Source organism: Coregonus lavaretus, assembly GCF_964263955.1.
Source record: "Coregonus lavaretus genome assembly, chromosome: 20".
NCBI lineage: Eukaryota > Metazoa > Chordata > Actinopteri > Salmoniformes > Salmonidae > Coregonus > Coregonus lavaretus.
Genome location: NC_140007.1, coordinates 7,823,633 through 7,844,463, shown reverse-complemented (window position 1 = coordinate 7,844,463; position 20,831 = coordinate 7,823,633). Strand labels below are relative to the sequence as shown.

The window sequence follows — 20,831 nt, the reverse complement described above, 5'->3', positions numbered from 1 at the left end:
GCCAAAATAACATGCAAAACAGGCCTTGCCCTGAATGACAGGTCGCCACTGATTTCAGATGATCCCATAATGTAAGCAGTAAAAAACGCCCCCCTCTGGTATGTTCTATTGAGAACTGTCTGGGACTCGTTGTTTCACTGTTTAGGCCTATTACTCAAAGATATTTAACTTATTAAGTGAAAGACGAAATTAACTGCAATACATTGGTCTCAAATACTGTATATTAGCATAACTAGGCTATACAGTTCCGCGAAGTACCCATTGTAAAATGAGGGTTTACTCGTATTAAAACTTGTCCAGTGCAACATGCCTAGCTCTGTCCACTGGGGATGGCTTACGGAGCACTATGCCTACAGCATCGTGAATCTACAGAAACAACCGACAGATTGCGTGAGATGCATGGTGACCGAATATTTTCTATACCCATTCCTATGAAAATAAAATGCCGCTTCCGTGTTCCACACGTACCACACGTTTCACTTTAGACTAGTCTACACACAATGCCTGATGGGATACGAGTGCATTTGCCTGACGTCTGTAATACTATGCGTTGGCGTTTGTAGTACTACATTTCCCATCAACCACCATTCTCATCTTCTAGCTCTCCCAGCTGAGTGATCTGACAGCCGCGGACAGCTTCTCCCCAATCGCTCTGAGCAGCCGGGGAGAGGCGAAGGGCAAAGGAGCTGCAGTCATGGAGCAGTTGTAGGGATACCAGAAAAGCCTCTCCTGCCGGAAGAAATAAAAGAAACCACAGCTTCATGACCGAAAACGCAATACCCAAAGTGGCAACGAGAAACGCAAGAGTACCGATCATGCAGTTCAAATACAGAAGAATCTAATAATCTATTCCAACGAAAGGGTTCTCCGCGATCCTTCAAGGTTGGACCCTCTTGAAACCGTCTCACCCCCTCATCGTTCGTCATAGGTTCAGCTGGCGCATCGGCCGAGGTTGATCCATCACCAACATCCATAGTATGTCGGTGGAGGAGCAGCGCTATTCCGACGCGATGCTCGTGCTAGAGGCCGGACCCGAGTGTCTGCGAGCCGAGATCGAGCGCCTTTCCCGGGAGCTGAGTGAGACCACCCATGAGAAGATCCAGGCGGCGGAGTACGGGCTGGCGGTGCTGGAGGAGAAGCAGCAGCTGAAACATCAGTATGACGACCTGGAGATCGAATACGAGACCGTGCGCCAGGAACTGGACATGCTCAAAGAGGTATGTTGTAGTCTTTTACCGGTGTGTATTTACTGTATGAATTTGAAATATCAATTTAAACTGCTATAAAATGCATACATTTTATGTTTGGACAAATTGTGTATGCATATTTATTATTGATGGCAACTGTAGGCCTAGCCTAAGATACAGTATGTCCTGAAATTTAGTTTTGAAAATATCTATTCTATTCTGATCAGAGCCCCAGTCCCGCAAGGTCAAATGTAGGGGGATGAGGGGATGATTATGTATTTGTAACTTTGCCTTATGCTCTATCAATGATTCCCCTCTGTGGGTGAATTGATATTATTGCCATACTACCCCTTCTCTCTAGCTATAGGCTTAGTAATATCGTGCCAAGCTGCTATGGAATTAGCTTTTTCTAATTTAAGATATTGGGGTTAGAGACAAATGCATTCTGTTTTTCCATGCCCATACAGTGTTTGTTGTGTATGGTCATTTGCTGTGGGATTTGAAATGTGAATTCAAATATACTGAACAAAAATATAAACGCAACATGCAACAATGTCAAAGATTTTACTGAGTTACAGTTGAAATAAAATAAATCAATTGAAATAAATAAGGCCCTATTCTATGGATTTCACATGACTGGGAATACAGATATGCATCTGTTGGTCACAGATACCTTTAAAAAAAAAAAGGTATGGGCGTGGATCAGAAAACCAGTCAGTATCTGGTGTGACCACCATTTGCCTCATGCTGCGCGACACATATTCTTCGCATAGAGTTGATCAGACAGTTGATTGTGGCCTGTGGAATATTGTCATTTTCAGCTTGCATGAATTGCGTACAGATCTTTGCGACATGGAGCTGTGCATTATCATGCTGAAACATAAGGTGATGGCGGCGGATGAATAGCACAACAATGGGCCTCAGAATCTCGTCATGGTATCCCTGTGCGTTCAAATTGCCATCGATAAAATGCAATTGTGCTCATTGTCCGTAGCATATGCCTGCCCATACCCCACCGCTACCATGGGGCACTCTGTTCACAACGTTGACATCAGCAAACCGCTTACCCACACGACGCCATACACGTGGTCTGTGATTTTGAGGCCAGTTGGATGTACTGCCAAATTCTCGATGGTAGAGATATTAACATTAAATTATCTGGCAACAGGTCTGATGGACATTCCTGCAGTCAGCGTGCCAATTGCACGCTCCATCAAAACTTGAGACATCTGTGGCGTTGTGTGACAAAACTCCACATTTTAAAGTGGCCTTTTATTGTCCCCAGCACAAGGTGCACCTGTGTAATGATCATGCTGTTTAATCAGCTTCTTGATATACCACACCTGTCAGGGGGATGAGTTATCTTGGCAAAAGAGAATTTGTGCAGATAATTTGAGAGAAATAAGCTTTTTGTGCGTATGAAAAATTTCTGGGATCTTTTATTTCAGCTCATGAAACATGGGACCAACACTTTACATGTTGCATTTATATTTTTGTTCAGTGTACATTGCACCGCTGAAATATTATAGGCCTACTCCAACAAGGATGAAGATGAGTTATCTGACAAATGCTGAAAGTTCTATCTTCACTAATGGATCTGAGTAATGGTTATCCACTGCCACCCTGTTTATTAATGTGTAACTAATAAAGAAGTGGACATTCACTCAATTGCTCTTGGTTGATATAGTTTTATCTCTCATTTAAACACACAAAAGTCCTCTCTAATGCCAATTTTGACAATACTCTTACTAAAGCAGTCTCTCAAACCAGAGGACCTTTATTCTCTGGTGTTTCCAGTCTGGTTTGAAAAAGAGGCGGGCATGTGGTTTTTGAATTTTGAAAGTTCCCGCCTGAAAAAGAGGAAGGATGAGTAACCTATTCACAGAGGAAACTAAACGAGTTTCGACCATTTAGGAATAGGAGGAATGTTGACTGTTAGTTAGGGCAGGGAGACAGGATAAAGGACTGGCCTGTGTTTCCAAACTATGAAAAGCCCTTTCCCACTTAAATGTAACACGCCAGTCCTAGTTCTACCTTCCTTTTCCTGGCAGAGGTTTCAGCAGCCTTGTGAGTTTGATTAGGAAAGAGGGAGAGCGGTTTAAGAAGTAGGTTAGGGAGTCAGTGGCCTGGATGAGTCACTTCCTGCTATGTGGAACCTATCTCTGAGATTTTACTTCCTTGTTACCTCCCACATGACTAGAACAGACCAATCATCATGGCTCAGTGGGCCGGGTACCTTATGATGACAGCTCCCTTGGGTCTGTAAATATGTGAGTGGGATGAGGCAGAGAGCGAGAGGAATGCTGAACAGATATGACGCAGTAAAAGCTTAAGGCCTCTCTCTCTCTCTCTCTCTCTCTCTCTCTCGCTCTCTCGCTCTCTCGCTCTCTTTCTCTCGCTCTCTTTCTCTCGCTCTCTTTCTCTCGCTCTCTTTCTCCTGCTCTCTTTCTCTCTCTCTTTCTCTCTCTCTTTCTCTCTTTCTCTCTCTCTTTCTCTTTCTCTTTCTCTTTCTCTTTCTCTCTCTCTCTCTCTCTCTCTCTCTCTGAGAGGATTTCTTGGTGCTTTCTCAGCTGCCTCTGCTCTGTGTTCCCATGCATTCCTTTGGCCAGTATCTCAGAATAACATGGAAACCTCCTGAATAGAGGAAACAGACTGACAGCGAAAGAGCAACAATAGGGTAAACTGATTGCTTCAAGATAATTATAGGGGTGCTTTTGTTTTTCTTCCGCTTTTCCAAGCAGACAATTGTTTAAAAAAACAGCCTGAATCATTGCATTTTTGTCTGACTTAAGATGTTGGTGATGACTCATTGGGTAGTCACGGAAAATTGTGTTTTGAATGAACAAATGTCTAATATCCACCGTTTGTTTGAGCGTTTCTGGTTTGATGATCATTAAGACTTGTCCACCAGGAAATCAGTTAATTGTTTGTGGGGTTGCCATTTGTGGGCCTATTGTGGATATTGAGATTTCATGCCTGGATCCGTTTGCTATGTGCCAAATTGAATTGATTCTTTAATTCATTTTAATGACTGCCCTCGATGCATAGCTGTGGGAAGTAGGTGCTTCAGCCCCCTGAAAAAAAACATTTGAAAAATACACCTTATCTCAGTGGACGATATCCACAGAAAATACAATAATACAATACAATAAGAACAAAACTTCATATTTCATGTTATACAGGATGCCTGAATAGAATAATCTGTAATAGAAGAGGGAGAGATGTTATTCTGCTGAAACACACTATTAACTCAGATGGCCTCTAGAAGTACAGTGCACTCATGTCGTTATAGTACTAGGGTTGTCTGAATTCAAATAGCTAATTTCTATTTGCCTGCCACTGTGTGCTGAGTTAAGGGAGCGCTATTAGCAGCAATTAGTTTGCTTTGGCGACTGGTCAGATGGTCTAGCTGACTTATACAAACAGAATGTTGGCTGTCTTTGTCTCTAGGGGTTGTTAGGACTGTTGGACTACTGTCTAGTCAGGTAAATGTTGGATGTCCATTGTCTCTGGAGATGGTTATTACACAGTTGTACCTGGCTACTATTTACACTGGTAAATAACATGTTTGGTTGTCCTTACTCTTTGGTTGTCCTCTCTGAGGACTTAGACAGCTCGGAAGAAAAGACCTGGGAGATTTACACACCACTGTCTGTCCAACATTGGCCCTGTCCAGATGACACAGATACTCCGCCTGTCTCTGCGTGGGCACATCATTCATATTTGTTGTGTGTTAAAAGGACAGTTGTTACTCTTTTGTCCCAATCTGGGTGGGAAAAAGCAGGCCAGAAATCATTGGTGGCAGTGAGCAAAGTCCAGTTGCCCTTTAAACTGGAGTAGGTCTAACCCCGGGGGCAGGGAAGGACAAACCTGCAGAAGAGGACACACACACGCACACACACACACTCACACGCGCTAGTCAACACCACTTGGGAGGCAGTGCAATAAGTTGGGGGAATTCCTCTCTGTGCTGTTGCCTAGTAACAGCACAGATCTTTGCCTTAATTTGAGCATCCGGCATGCTGCCTTCCCAGCAGGTGTTACTACCAGTGTGACTGTGAGTGTGTGACTGAGGCTGCTGCTCTGCAAATTAAGGCTTTATGGCACATATATAATGAACCATAAGAGACCATCCTATGGATGGATTTGATATTGTATATTCTGAGGATATTTTCTGTCTTTCTATAGGTCCATCCACTGATTCTTTACATGTTATTTCCCTCATGTTGTTCCAGGTTTTCTAGTAGCCAGTTTTCTAGGAATCCTGCCATGCTAATTGCTAGTCGCCCTGACATGCTGCTCCCATACTAACATAATGCTCAGGCTTTAGATTCCTACTGCTGGTATATTGTCATTCCTTGGGTCTCACACCCTCCCCTTACATGTTACTGTAACATAAGGTCACAATCTCTCTGTTTGGCTATGCTTTGACTCTTGTCATTGTTTGTGAGTGAGTGGACCGTTGGCAAGCTAACTTTTCCCTCCCCCAATCTTACCCCACCTTTTAGGGGTAGAGAGTGCTTACTGTTTGGTGACTGTTGTGACCCATTGATAGCCCATAAAGAGGGAGTGGCAGCCTAAGAGTTGCTCCGGCTATCTTGGATTAGAGTGTCCCTCTGTTGGCTTGTTAGGCCTACATCCTGGGTCACTTGGCCCTGGCTCCTCTGAGGTGTCCTAGGGTGCTTCTCAATAATTTAAAATGGATTCCTTTCCTCGTTTCCTTTTGTTAATCTCCTTAGTCTCCAATGATAACACCCTATCAAAACACAAGGTAAACTTGCTGTCAAAGCGTAGGTTTATAAGAGCAGGTTTAGCACAATCCTCCTTAGTCCTATAACGTGATTAGGCTGCTATACTCTCCACTTTGTGATGATAAGACTGTGGACTTTAACCTCTTTACCATTAACAGTACAACTTCAAATGACATGTTAATGATATTATACTACACCTTCACCTTACCAGTTGATGATATCACAGGTTTACAGACTAGAGCCCCCACAGCTGTTGTTTATATTCTTAATTTAAACCACTCAGCAATGACATCATGTACCACACCTTTCTTTAACTGTTCTTGTGACTCGTGGGAGAAGTTGTCCCCAACAACAGATCCAGGATTAGATTTCTTTAACCCCATAGTCTCGTGATGCCTTCCTTCCATGTTTCGTTCATCACTGGGCTGGAAATTGAGGTTTCCTCAAAACCCATTTTAACCATAACTATTACAGGGATGAAAAACAGTGATTAGGTGCAACTTCACTGAGACTGTGGCATATCTGTCTTGTTGTGAATGTTGAGGCTGGTGTTACACAACTAGGATGCAATATTGCATGTGACATCATCTCAAGCAACTGTTGCTGTTACATGTAGCAATTCTAAAGCTCCGGGCCTCTCTCAGGCCTGTGGAACCGATTGTCACGAGGTTGACCGGGTGCCATAAAGATGACAGCATTCTAAAATTATTATGGGAGCAGACAACGGCCCCATAGAACAATCCATAGCCTTCTCTTTCCACATCTTTTTCTCTGTTTCTCTCCAATGCTGGACCAATGCTGTTAGTCAACACACACACACACTACTGTTGTCATGACAAAGGCCAGTGTTCTCTGGCTTCTTGTGACATTGTGGAGAGTGTCAGAGAACACACTATAGCCATTCAGTTATGCACCCTCCCTCTCTCCCTCTTTTTCCTCACTCCCTCTCTCTCCAGCAACTGGGCATCAGGCTGTGGAATTCTCCCTGACAATCGGAGGCTATAACACAGTTAAGCTCAGAAGAACTGGGCACTCTGTACTCGGCTCGCTGGCCTTTGTGTGCCTGAGCCTGGTGGGGTTAACAGGTCTTGGGTGTCACAGATGAAGGGAGCGTTAAACGCTCCCAGAACACAGAGGGATGACAGGAGAGATTGAGAGGGGTCCCATTGTGGCCATATTTGAAAGGACTGGTCACTTTTGTCCCTTTTTAAATGCCATATCACTGAAGCACATATCTATATGTCCTTTAACAAAGATGTTTGGTGTGACTTTAAACCCCTCCACTGTGTTCGTTGTGTCAAAGACCTAGGATTAGGGCTGTTGCGGGGACCGTATTACCGCCACACCGGCGGTCATGAGTCATGAAGGCAGTCAAATTCCACGTGACCGTTTAGTCATGGTAATTAGGCTTCTCCAAGCTCTGATGCTACTGATGGTCATTAGAAGCCTACCAAACTTGCTAACTGCCTGGTACTCAGCACTCTATTGTCCCTCTAATCACTCTGACATCAATGCAAATGAAATCGAAAATCTAATCAAACACTTCATTAGAGCCCATGAGCTCATGTTGCGGAACATTTCTATAGGCTATGCAATTGCGAGAAAACAAAGTGATGGCCTCTATTAAAAAGAGGAGGATCCCATCAGCTTTCTATAGGCTAGCCCTACTATATTTATTTCTCAACTTTCCTAATATTAAGCAAATATTAAGCACATTGCTTATCTTTACAACAGGAGTATAACCTACCTGGCTTGCATGAAAATAAACCACAAGAAAAGTGTCCTCCATTCGCTATTTAAGTGCAGAGATGACATGTATTTTTTCCCCTGCCCCTGTTTGGTCCATTCTAAATCAAAACAAATTTCACACATATGTTATTTAGTTTACAGTGGGGAAAAAAAGTATTTAGTCAGCCACCAATTGTGCAAGTTCTCCCACTTAAAAAGATGAGAGAGGCCTGTAATTTTCATCATAGGTATACGTCAACTATGAGAGACAAAATGAAAAGAAAAAAATCCAGAAAATCACATTGTAGGATTTTTTATGAATTTATTTGCAAATTATGGTGGAAAATAAGTATTTGGTCAATAACAAAAGTTTCTCAATACTTTGTTATATGCCATTTGTTGGCAATGACACAGGTCAAACGTTTTCTGTAAGTCTTCACAAGGTTTTCACACACTGTTGCTGGTATTTTGGCCCATTCCTCCATGCAGATCTCCTCTAGAGAAGTGATGTTTTGGGGCTGTCGCTGGGCAACACAGACTTTCAACCCCCTCCAAAGATTTTCTATGGGGTTGAGATCTGGAGACTGGCTAGGCCACTCCAGGACCTTGAAATGCTTCTTACGAAGCCACTCCTTCATTGCCCGGGCGGTGTGTTTGGGATCATTGTCATGCTGAAAGACCCAGCCACGTTTCATATTCAATGGCCTTGCTGATGGAAGGAGGTTTTCACTCAAAATCTCACGATACATGGCCCCATTCATTCTTTCCTTTACACGGATCAGTCGTCCTGGTCCCTTTGCAGAAAAACAGCCCCAAAGCATGATGTTTCCACCCCCATGCTTCACAGTAGGTATGGTGTTCTTTGGATGCAACTCAGCATTCTTTGTCCTCCAAACACGACGAGTTGAGTTTTTACCAAAAAGTTCTATTTTGGTTTCATCTGACCATATGACATTCTCCCAATCCTCTTCTGGATCATCCAAATCCACTCTAGCAAACTTCAGATGGGCCTGGACATGTACTGGCTTAAGCAGGGGGACACGTCTGGCACTGCAGGATTTGAGTCCCTGGCGGCGTAGTGTGTTACTGATGGTAGGCTTTGTTACTTTGGTCCCAGCTCTCTGCAGGCCATTCACTAGGTCCCCCCATGTGGTTCTGGGATTTTTGCTCACTGTTCTTGTGATCATTTTGACCCCACGGGGTGAGATCTTGCGTGGAGCCCCAGATCGAGGGAGATTATCAGTGGTCTTGTATGTCTTCCATTTCCTAATACTTGCTCCCACAGTTGATTTATTCAAACCAAGCTGCTTACCTATTGCAGATGCAGTCTTCCCAGCCTGGTGCAGGTCTACAATTTAGTTTCTGGTGTCCTTTGACAGCTCTTTGGTCTTGGCCATAGTGGAATTTGGAGTGTGACTGTTTGAGGTTGTGGACAGGTGTCTTTTATACTGATAACAAGTTCAAACAGGTGCCATTAATACAGGTAACGAGTGGAGGACAGAGGAGCCTCGTAAAGAAGAAGTTCCAGGTCTGTGAGAGCCAGAAATCTTGCTTGTTTGTAGGTGACCAAATACTTATTTTCCACCATAATTTGCAAATAAATTCATAAAAAATCCTACAATGTGATTTTCTGGAATTTTTTCTCTCAATTTGTCTGTCATAGTTGACGTGTACCTATGATGAAAAGTACAGGCCTCTCTCATCTTTTTAAGTGGGAGAACTTGCACAATTGGTGGCTGACTAAATACTTTTTTCCCCCACTGTATGTAAAGACAATATTAAATCAAGACTAGTCTGATGGGGGACAATATTAGCCTATAACTTGTGAATTATATATTATCACTTGTGAATGATGCCCAGCATAAGAAACAATGCCTTTTTTGTGTGACCTTTTTGATTCATAATCGCACACCTCATGTAGCCTAGCCCATAGGCCTATATGTTTTGATAAGGTTTGTATCACAACTAACGTGGCCAAATAACTTCTTAATATTAAGCACATTATTCCACTTTATAAGGGGTGTAGAGTCTAACTGGCATACATAAGCAGCGCGTGAATTTCAAGTTTGGGGAAGATAATTTTCACCATAAATGCACCTTTATAATAAAAGCATTACATGCATAATCGGATTTGCAGTCACTTTTGATAATGGTGTTTTCCGCTAATGGAACATTCGCGCTTATAGCCTACTACCATGTGCGCATTGCTGCGCTTATAATGTGAAGAAATAGCCGAATAGTTTATCTACATTTTAAGCTAAACGTTCTGATCTGTTGTGTCAGCCTCATTGCGTAAAAACGTTTTTTTGATGCTAGTGGTTGTATTAATTTGGGATCTATCGCATCCCACAACTGTCCCAGACTATGTTTGGAATATTTATTCCTCGCACAGAATAGGTCGACTTTTGTACTATCGGGGATAGTAGACTGACATAGGCTAGTGGTTTTGCTGTTCGTTAGGCCTACTCATCTTGTTGGCTGATGAAAAGTAAATGTGGACAGTTCTTCCAATATCTTCAATATGCACCTCGGAATTGGATAAGGACGCGCGCAGTTGCGTCCCCGATGTGTCGGTCTTCACTTGTAGCCTGTGGGAAAGACCCAATCACGTGATGGAGAGCCGTGTAAGTGAGATGAGGTGCTTCGGAGCAGGCAGCATTCAGCATTTAATAGAGCTCATGCCTTTCAAGTGACTTTTTTCAAATCATCATAAGAGTCCCATCATGCAGCCTTACAATGTATTAAAAATCAAAACATATAACCCAACGTTTTTAGAACAACTAAAGTTACATTAATAACTCTAAATTAAGAATATCGGAGTACCTCTTTCTTTGTTAAACGCTCAACCCAGAATAGACTCCTTCAAATCGTTTGGAGAAAATATCCTTTCTATTTTATTCAGTTATGTTCAATAGTATTCTTCATACTATAAAATAATATAAAATAATGCCACGGAATTCTAAGCAAATCTTGTCTGCTAAATGAACTAGTGTAGCCCACAGCCATATGGCATAGCCAGATCAGGGCCTAACATAAGGACAACTCAGAGTATGCTATTCTGTTCTTCTGAAATAGACTACATTTTCTTCATATCGTGTTTCTTTAGACCTGTCTAAAATAAATAATGCATTTATTGTGAAGGTGTATATTACATGGATTTATTAGACTTTTTTAAATGTAGATGTTCCAAAGGTCTGCATGTGTGGAAGCCGGGAGATGCTAAATGTGTCTATGTTAATTACGGGTCAATTACCGTGAGACCGACAATTATTTGGTTGACAATCACCGGCTGACCGCCACAGCTCTACCTAGGATCCCGTATAAGGGAAGAGATGTCCTAAAGTAATTCTCAGTTTGGTTGTTGTAGTCCCACAGTTGGATTAGGCTCTAGTAGTAGGGGGTGTTTGTCTGGGGTGTTTGCCCCAATATGGAGCCTTGATAGTGGGATTGGTCAGTGATGGACAGGGCCTCCCTCCCTGGAGCTACCAGACCATGTGTGTTTGATGTGGATGCTTCACTTTGGGATCCATCCACCCCTCCCCATTTTGTTTTACAGTGTATTTTAACTGTTCCTTTCATCTGTGGCGGCACTGTGCCGGACGCCCGCTCCGCAATTAAGGGCTAATCTTTTCTAAATGGCACTAAATAAAGTCCCAAATCCCCTCCCTTCTGGGTCTAAGAGGATGAATCCCAGCCGCTGTGCTCAGGGCTTATGGATGTCTGGGAGCCAGGCCAGGGCCCAGCGACACTCGGAGCTCAGCCCAGGGAAAAGAGCGCCTGCCTGGGTGCTGCTGCCCTGACGCTCCCCTGTCCTCCCCTGCCTGATGCTCTACCGGCACTGGTTCCCTACTAGCCTACTCCACTGTCTGTCTTTCTGTCTGTCTCCACTGGGTCTGTCCTGCTGCTCTGGTGTCCCATGGAATAGGCCAACTGGGATTAATGCAGACAGTCGATAAGTGGGTCCATAAGGCAGTAGAGTAGAAAGCATTGTCGGCAATGTCTCAAAAATACATACACTACATGACCAAATGTATGTGGACACCTGCTCGTCGAACCTCTCATTCCAAAATCATGGGCATTGATATGGAGTTGGTCCTCCCTTTCCTGCTATAACAGCCTCCACTCTAATGGGAAGGCCTTCCACTAGATGTTGGAATATTGCTGCGGGGACTTGCTTCCATTCAGCCACAAGAGCATTAGTGAGGTCGGGCACTGATGTTGGGCGATTAGGCCTGGCTCGCAGTCGGCGTTCTAATTCATCCTAAAGGTGTTTGATGGGGTTTAGGTCAGGGCTCTGTGCAGGCCAGTCAAGTTCTTCCACAATGATCTCGCAAACCATTTCTGTATGGACCTCGCTTTGTGGAAGGGGGCATTGTAATGCTGAAACAGGAAAGGGCCTTCCCCAAACTGTTGCCACAAAGTTGGAAGCACAGAATCATCTAGAATGTCATTGTATGCTGTAGCGTTGATATTTCCCTTCACTGGAACTAAGGGGCCTAGACCGAACCATGAAAAACAGCCCCAGACCATTATTCCTCCTACACCAAACTTTACAGTTGGCACTATGCGTTGTGGCAGATAGCGTTCTGCTGGCATCCACCAAACCCAGATTCGTCCATCGGACTGCCAGATGGTGAAGCTTGATTCATCACTCCAGAAAATGCGTTTCCACTTCTCCAGATTCCAATGGCGTCGAACTTTGTACCACTCCAGCCGATGCTTGGCATTGCGCATGGTGATCTTAGGCTGCTCGACCATGGAAACCCATTTCATGAAGCTCCCGACGAACAGTTATTGTGCTGACGTTGCTTCCAGAGGCATTTTGGAACTTCGGTAGTGAATGTTGCAACCGAGGACAGACGATTTTTACGCGCTACGCGCTTCAGCACTCAACGGTCCCATTCTGTGAGCTTGTGTGGCCTACCACTTTGCGGCTGAGCCGTTGTTGCTCCTAGACGTTTCCACTTCACAGTAACACCACTTACAGTTGACCGGGGCAGCTCTAGCAGGGCAGAAATTTGACGAACTGACTTTTTTTTGTTGGAAAGGTGGCATCCTATGATGGTGCCACGTTGAAAGTCACTAAGCTCTTCAGTAAGGCCATTCTACTGCTAATGTTTTACTATGGAGATTGCATGGCTGTGTGCTCGATTTTATACACCTTTGAGCAACAGGTGTGGCTGAAATAGCCGAATCCACTAATTTGAAGGGCTGTCCACATACTTTTGTATATATAGTGTACTTCAGGAAGGAGTTCCACTCTAGATTTGTGGAACTTGAGTCAGAGGTTCATGTCAAGGGAGGCCCTTGTGAATCTGGTGTAACTACAATTATTTGGACCAAGTGACCTTTTTTTATTTATTTTATTTTAGTCATTTAGCAGACGCTCTTATCCAGAGCGACTTACAGTTAGTGCATACATTTTTAAAATTATTTTTTTCATACTGGCCCCCGTGGGAATCGAACCCACAACCCTGGCGTTGCAAACGCCATTCTCTACCATCTGAGCTACATCCCTGCCGGCCATTCCCTCCCCTACCCTGGACGACGCTGGGCCAATTGTGCGCCGCCCCATGGGGGCTTGGATTGTACAAACAAAAAGATCCCCATCTCACCCAAATTTGAATAAGACCAACTTCTGTTAAAGCTTAATTACTTTAAGGGCTTTTGTTTCTTTCCTCAATGATGGATGAAGGACCAGCAGGCTGTATTCATCACAGATCAAGCGTATGTTTGGGTGTTTAAGTCTGAGGTACTGTACAGTGAAGGGCTTTGGGTTGTTTGTTGGCTGTATTGAAACAGGAGCTGCGTGTTAGTGAAGCAGTCCACAGGGCCAAGATGGCTGGGTGGTGTAGGAGGGGGAGCAGCTGTGTTTGTTTCCCTTCAGTTATGAGGTTTGGTGTGGGTGGGTCTCTGGTTGGGAGAGGGTTAGACAGGGAAGCTGCTGAACTGTTGTGACTTTAGTAGACAGCAGGCATGACATCGGCAAGGGTAAAGGTTTAGAATTTCGGGAGGTTGGTATGTCTCTCTCAGCTTTCCAGGGTAGCTGTCTGTTCGATAACCTCTCTGGCCTATAGTGCAACACACATGCTGTAACCCATGTGGAGATGGACTGCCCCTTTGCCATTGTATGCAGGATGATGTCATCATTGGCTTCAATGGGAGGTTTCTCGCCACATTCAGATCAGAGATCAAGCGGCTTACCTGTGTCTCGTCATGATCCCTCTCACTGGCCAACTCTCACTGACCCTGCCCTCAGTCCTGTCAGAAGTAGAAGTTCAGGGTTGCATTTTTTTTTAAACTCACTTCAGCCACCGTTTCTAAACATATGCCCTGTTGAGCTTGCCACTTCTCTGGATGCCGCCCTAGAGCGGGTTAATTCCCCGACCCCCATCTGCCCTAGTGCAGTATGGTCCCCAGATTACAGCATTGGGCCATATTAGCTGTATTCAGCTTTCGGAGGGCATTAGACTGAGGATAACAGCAATTTGGAGTTAACCTCACCCACCCGGAGTACCCTTGGGATTCAGGAGGGCACAAAGAGCCAAAATGTGTGTGATCTTATTACTATTGGCAATGTGTGTGTGTGTGGAATAGTGATTACTTGTTTGGACATTAGATTGAGGCAGCTCTGAATTAATTAATCCAGTCACAGTGCATTAAGAGTAGCAGTACGGTGGCCCAGCAGGGTCAATCTTCCACTTCTGTTAGTGGAGCACTATGGCCAGATCAGGCTATAAGTAGTGGATGAGGTCATCATTGCTGGCCTGAGGTCCTCTGTCACGACTCAAACAGAAGAGCTCTGGTCTTTGTGTGTACGGCTGATATTCTCCTGCCTCCTCCACTCATCACCTTCATTAATCCCTCAACACAAAGAACCCAATGTTTTTGCACTAGCACTACACAGCTGATTCAAATAATCAAAGCTTGATGATGAGTTGGTTATTTGAATCAGCTGTGTAGTGCTAGGGCAAAAAGCTAAACGTGCACCCAGGTGGGGGCCCCAGCACCAAGCTTGGGAAACCCTGATTTAGCAGACGCTCTTATCCAGAGCGACGTACAGTAGTGAGTGCATACATGTTCATACAATTCCGCACTGGTCCCCCGTCGGAATAGAACCCACAACCCTGGGGTTGCAAGCACCATGCTCTGCCAACTGCGCCACACGGGACCCCTGGGTCCACTCATTCCCCTGACCTCCTCCTCTCTTGTTATTCTTTATTTCTCCGTCATCACATTCTGTCCGTTCCTCAACTAGCTGATTGGGCTACATTTACATTTACATTTTAGTCATTTAGACGTTTTGTCTTCACCACAGAATCTATTCTTCAGCACATTTTGTATCCAACTGGTGTCTCTTAATTGTCTCTCTGTAATGTGTCCTATATCACAATGATTGTGCTGATGATTATTATTACACATATTCTGAGAGAGAAAGGCTAGTTAGTCCACAGGAGGTTGGTGGCACCTTAATTGGGGAGAATGGGCTCGTGGTAATGGCTGGAGCGGAATCAGTGGAATGATATCAAATACATTAAACACATGGTTTCCATGCGTTTGATGCCCTTCAATTTGCTCCGTTCCAGCCATTATTATGAGCCGTCCTCCCCTCAACAGCCTCCACTGAGTTAGTCCCACGACTTTCACTGGTGTTCAGCTAGACACTGGCTACTTTTAGATTCACTTACCAATACATACGATCTGTACTATACTAACTCACTGAATGAAGTAACCCAAGTCACTTGGTTATGTAGTGATTCTGTTCTCTACCTTGTCAAGAGGAAATGCCTATTAGTGCTTAGGGTGGTTATGTGATACTGTTTCTCCAAACGTGTGTTATATAAACGTGTGTGTCTTGACTTGACTCCCACCTGCATTGTTCCTTCTATTAGAGTCTGTGGATTAACTCTATCATCGGATCCCCCTAAAACTCTCCGCCAAGAGCTCCAGGCAACCTGAGATACAGTAGTTTAGTTTACACCCACACACCCCTAACAGATCCAGGGAAACAGATAGCCTTATACCCTATCCCACTCCTACACTCTTATTGTGCGCAACACTATACCTTCCCTCTCCCCGTTCTGTGATTTTAGGCCTTTAACAAATGACTTAGGATCATGTCTACTTCAGAGCCAAACAAAAATATATGGTAAAGGCCATACGACAAGGGCAGCTCTAGACTGTCTAGGGTATTACAGTCATCTCACCCTTGCTTGGCCTCCTCACTCCTAACCAATGGCACCTTGACTCTGACTCCCAGGCCGTCCCCTCTCTATCTCAGCTAGCTCCCTGCTGCTCTCCACAGCTCCTTCCCTCTATTGAATTACAGTCCAGCCCTGCATCCTGTTTACCGCAACACAGCCCTAACTGGGTATTAATAGGAGTCCGGAAGCAGCTGAAATATGGTTCTATGGACCCGACCGGACATCTTTGAGAGAATAGGAGAACAGAGGCAAAGAGTTCATTAAAAGCCACCCACCTTTATGTTTTCAAGACTGAAGATGGGTGTTTGTAGAAGGAATGTGTTTGTTTCCTCTCGGTGGGGTGTTTCTAGTTCTGACTATCGCCAAGGAAACTGAGGATACCTACCTCTCTGAGCTGGCGCTGTGATACTGATTCTGTGACATGGAGAGGCGGACCAGTGTCATAATAAGCATTCCCTAAACTCTTCTAATCTAACACACATGTATGCACGCTCTAGTGAATGTGTGTGAATGTGCTACTGACCTGGCCATTACACATGCGCTCAGTGCTATATGGGGAGATGGGATCTGCCTCCCCTCCTGAGCCTCTCCCCTATGGGAACACCCTCAGGGCATATTGGGGGAGAAATGGCCCTGAGGGTGTATGAGAGATCCCCTTGGGGTATGAGAGTGTGCCCAAAAACAAAAGAGGGGCGCAGGCCGCAGGGGGAGGGGGTAGATTTACCCTACACTCATTAGCATAATACAGAGCACAGGAATAAGGATTTTATGGCATGAGTAGACAGATGGTGGATTCCTTAACCACCCCCCCCCCCACCCCACACACACACAAACACACACACACACACACAGGCATGACCAGCGTCAACCCTATCTTCAATCGAGGGGCTCCGACACAGGAAGTAGAGTTTATCCATCTTACACTGCAGTCTGCAGCTGACAATTTGCTTTGACATGTAGAAGACCTTGAGCGCAGTGGGTGTATAGTGTATCTGGGTGGGTCCAAGGTCTGCCTTCAGGAGCTTTTTGATTGGTTGGTGGTCTGATGGTACAGGCTAGAGGAAATAGTCAACAGATATTATCGTTCCCTGTTAAAATGTGTTTTGACACCCTCCTCTTCAGCTCCGCTATAATTGTCAGCCGTTTCCACTTGTGATTATCATGAAGTGGCCACTCCTCTCCTCTTGTCGAGATGAATTTTACCACAGGGGTTGATTTAGAGCCTCTCATCATGAAGTAGCCTAGATTGAATAGGTTGCCTCTCTACTCTGCCTCTGAAGTCCCACCACACTACCACACCAAGTTCCACCGGGCCACCCTCTCATTCCAGGTTCTCGCCCCGGGGCTTCTGTTAACATTACTATTATCATCATGAGAGGTCCCCCCCCCCCCCCTTTCCTCTCTCCTGCCTCCCCAGGCCCTCAGTGAAAGTAGGCCAGTGGGTCTGGGCCCCTTCTCACTCTCCGTATGCCTCCCCCTTTCTCCCCCAGTATCCCCCTTCTCCCTGCCTTGGTGGCTCACACACTAGTAGAGTTTGTGTAGTCCTGGGTGGGTGCGGAGGAGAGCGGACCCTAGTCAGGGAACCCCAGTGGACCACTGCTATATGGGCTATTGTATGTTAGACCTGGATGAGGGGGAGGGGAGGCCGTGAGGGATTGTGGGTTTGGAGGGGGGAAGGATTGTGTGTTTTGGAAACGAGGGAAGGTATGGGGAGATTGTAATTGGCTGTGTGCCAGTCTCTCAGGGGTCCTTGAGAACTCGGACTAAGAGATGGAGAGATGGAGAGATGGAGAGATGGAGAGATGGAGAGAGGGAGAGGTGGAGAGAGAAAGAGGGAGATGGGAGGGGCAGGGCTTTCCTGTGGGAACCAGCCTGCTATCTTTTAGGTATGAGGAGAATAGTGGAGAGCAAAACCCTGCTCGGTCCCATCAGCAGCCTTCATAATGAGTTTAGAGAGCCACGACTCAAAGGGGAAGTGCTTAACCATTGTTAGGCTGTTAGGAGGGATATGTAGCCTGTATTTCAGTGCATTGTGTATGTTAGAGTTAGAGCATATTAATGGAGGAGGCCTAATGCTGAGATATCCATTGTTTGACAAAAAGTCAATGCAGTTCTTGGAATTGAAGTGTCTGAAAGGCCAAATAGTGTGGTGCATATGAAACCTAGCCATTTGTCATTGTAATGCAGAATGGGAAATGCATATGACAGTGTCTCTCTGTCGGTCTGTCTATGTGACATAGTGGGTCTCATATGACAGCCATGTTCCCTCCTGACCTGAGACTTAACCCCACTGGGAGAGAGGGCAGTGTGACACACACACACACAGTGACAGACACATACACACACACACAGAGAGACTGTAATTACAGCTAGTGGGAAAGGGGTCATTTTTCTCTGTCCGGGGTAGGGGGCTAGCCCCAGAGACTGGGTTGGTTAGGGTGAGTGGCTTAGCAGAGAGGGAATTGGGGTGAGTGGTGGATGGGTGTGGAATGGAGGTTAAGGGTTTTGGGGTGTAAGGGGGTAGAGAGAGGGAAGGAAGGAGTTTGGGGGATGGACCGGGTGAGTGAATACATTTGTTTTATGAGGTGGGGATCCACAGGAAGGAGGCAAATCTGGTATATCGGTCACGATCACTTCTCCCTCCTTAACCCTCACCCCGTTCCTCACCTCCTGATTGATTAGACATGTCTGAGTAGTGATATGAGACTGTGCTGATTTAGGAGAGTGCATTAAGGTCTCATATACAATATGAATCTAATGTAAGATAATGACTCAGACTAACAGCTGGCTTTACGAACTGGAATGAGTGATATGCTGCTTTCCAAGACTGTGCTAAACCCCTCCTCTACAAGCCTGACCTGAACTATGGAATAGGAAAAGAAATTGATTAAGGTCTGGGAGTTACTCCCCCTTCCTTGACCTTGGCTTTGGCAAGGAAAAGCAATCATGTTTGTTTGTGTTTGTGCGCACGTGTGTGTGTGTGTGTGTTTGTGACATTAGAAAGAATGAGTCTGAGGGGAAGAGTGAATATACAGAGGAGAGTTCATTCACTTCATGGATGTAGTTCCCACTGGCTATAAGGTGAATGTACCAATTTGTAAGTCGCCCTGGATAAGAGCGTCTGCTAAATGACGTAAATGTAGGACTGTTAATCATCACAGAGACAGTACAGACCTAAACAAACATTTAAAATCCACCAGAGAGAGGCGAGGAGATTTGGTTGGTTTGGTGAGGGGAATTGGGGAGAAAAGTGTAAGGAATCAAAGCAGTCTCTCTCTCTCTCTCTCTCTCTCTCTCTCTCTCTCTCTCTCTCTCTCTCTCTCTCTCTCTCTCTCTCTCTCTCTCTCTCTCTCTCTCTCTCTCTCTCTCTCTCTCTCTCTCTCTCTCTCTCTCTCTCTCTCTCTCTCTCTCTCTCTCTCTCTCTCTCTCTCTCTCTCTCTCTCTCTCTCTCTCTCTTTTATATATATATATATATATATATATGGCAGCAGGGCTCAGAAACAGCCATCTGTGTCAGAGTAGCCCCTCTGCCTTCCCCTGGTTCTGTCACAGTAATTGGCATGGTAACCATGCCGACGGCTCTTCCCCTCGGGCGTGGGCGTGTGGATCAATGAAATATGGCCCAGATAGACAAATCTCCCTCTGCTTAGTGGCGGGGAGCTGTTAGAGCAACGGACGCACAGCCTGGCACCAGATAAGGCTGTCTTTGCATTGCAAATCACAGAGAGCCTAAGTCCTGACTGAGCCTTCACTGTGATATCAACGCCAGACACAGGCACTGATAGGGGCACCTGATGTATGGTCCATATTGGACCTTTAGAATCAGTGCTCTCCCTTGAGAGAGTTCCCTTTCCTTTTCCCTTTCCTCATGGTCAATAGTAGATTTAGCAGCCAAACAATAGACTGCATAAACAACCTCTAGAGGTCGGTTCCTTACAGCTGCTCTCCTTATTTTCTATAGACTGCTGCATATAAACATCCTCTAATATATATTATACAGATGGTTCCCTACAGCTGCTCTCCTTATTTTCTATAGACTGCTGCATATAAACATCCTCTAATATATTATACAGATGGTTCCTTACAGCTGCTCTCCTTATTTTCTATAGACTGCTGTATATAAACATCCTCTAATATATTATACAGATGGTTCCTTACAGCTGCTCTCCTTATTTTCTATAGACTGCTGCATATAAACATCCTCTAATATATTATACAGATGGTTCCTTACTATTCAATAGACTGCATGTAAGGCAGGTAAATCAGTTTAGGGGGTAAATCAGCTTTAATATTGCAGATAGATTGTAGCTTCCATCAATGTAATTGTCTGCATCATTTCCAATCCCCCATATATTTTTGTGTAAATATACATACATACATACATACATACATACATACATACATACATACATACATACATACATACATACATACATACATACATACATACATACATACATACATACATACATACATACAGACATACATACATACATACATACATATAACAAGTATTTGATACACTGCAGATTTTGCAGGTTTTCCTACTTACAAAGCATGTAGAGGTCTGTAATTTTTGATCATAGGTACACTTCAACTGTGAGAGACGGAATCTAAAACAAAAATCCAGAAAATCACATTGTATGATTTTTAAGTAATTAATTTGCATTTTATTGCATGACTTAAGTATTTGGTCACCTACCAACCAGTAAGAATTTTGGCTCTCATATATATATATATATATATATATATATATATATATATATATATATATATATATATATATATATATATATATATACACACACACACACAGTACCAGTCAAAAGTTTAGACACACCTACTCATTCAAGGGTTTTTCTTTATTTTTACAGTTTTTTACATTAGCTGCAATTAGTTGGTTGTCATTTTGGGTAGAGCAGACATTTCCATATATTTTTGTTAGCTGCATGTGTGACATA

At 44.4% G+C, this 20,831-nt stretch overlaps 1 protein-coding gene across 1 annotated transcript in view; it reads left to right on the top strand.

The window, feature by feature from the left end:
* Positions 1–669: 669 nt before the first annotated feature.
* Positions 670–20,831, top strand: part of LOC311147695 (protein bicaudal D homolog 2-like) — a gene marked incomplete at its 3' end in the record, with an annotated part of 60,664 nt that continues 40,502 nt past the window's right edge. Inside the window, exon 1 of the mRNA XM_084184449.1 lies at positions 670–1,217. Within this exon, the coding sequence (XP_084040575.1) occupies positions 978–1,217 (240 nt within the window). The 5' untranslated portion in view covers positions 670–977. The remainder of the gene's footprint in view (positions 1,218–20,831) is intronic.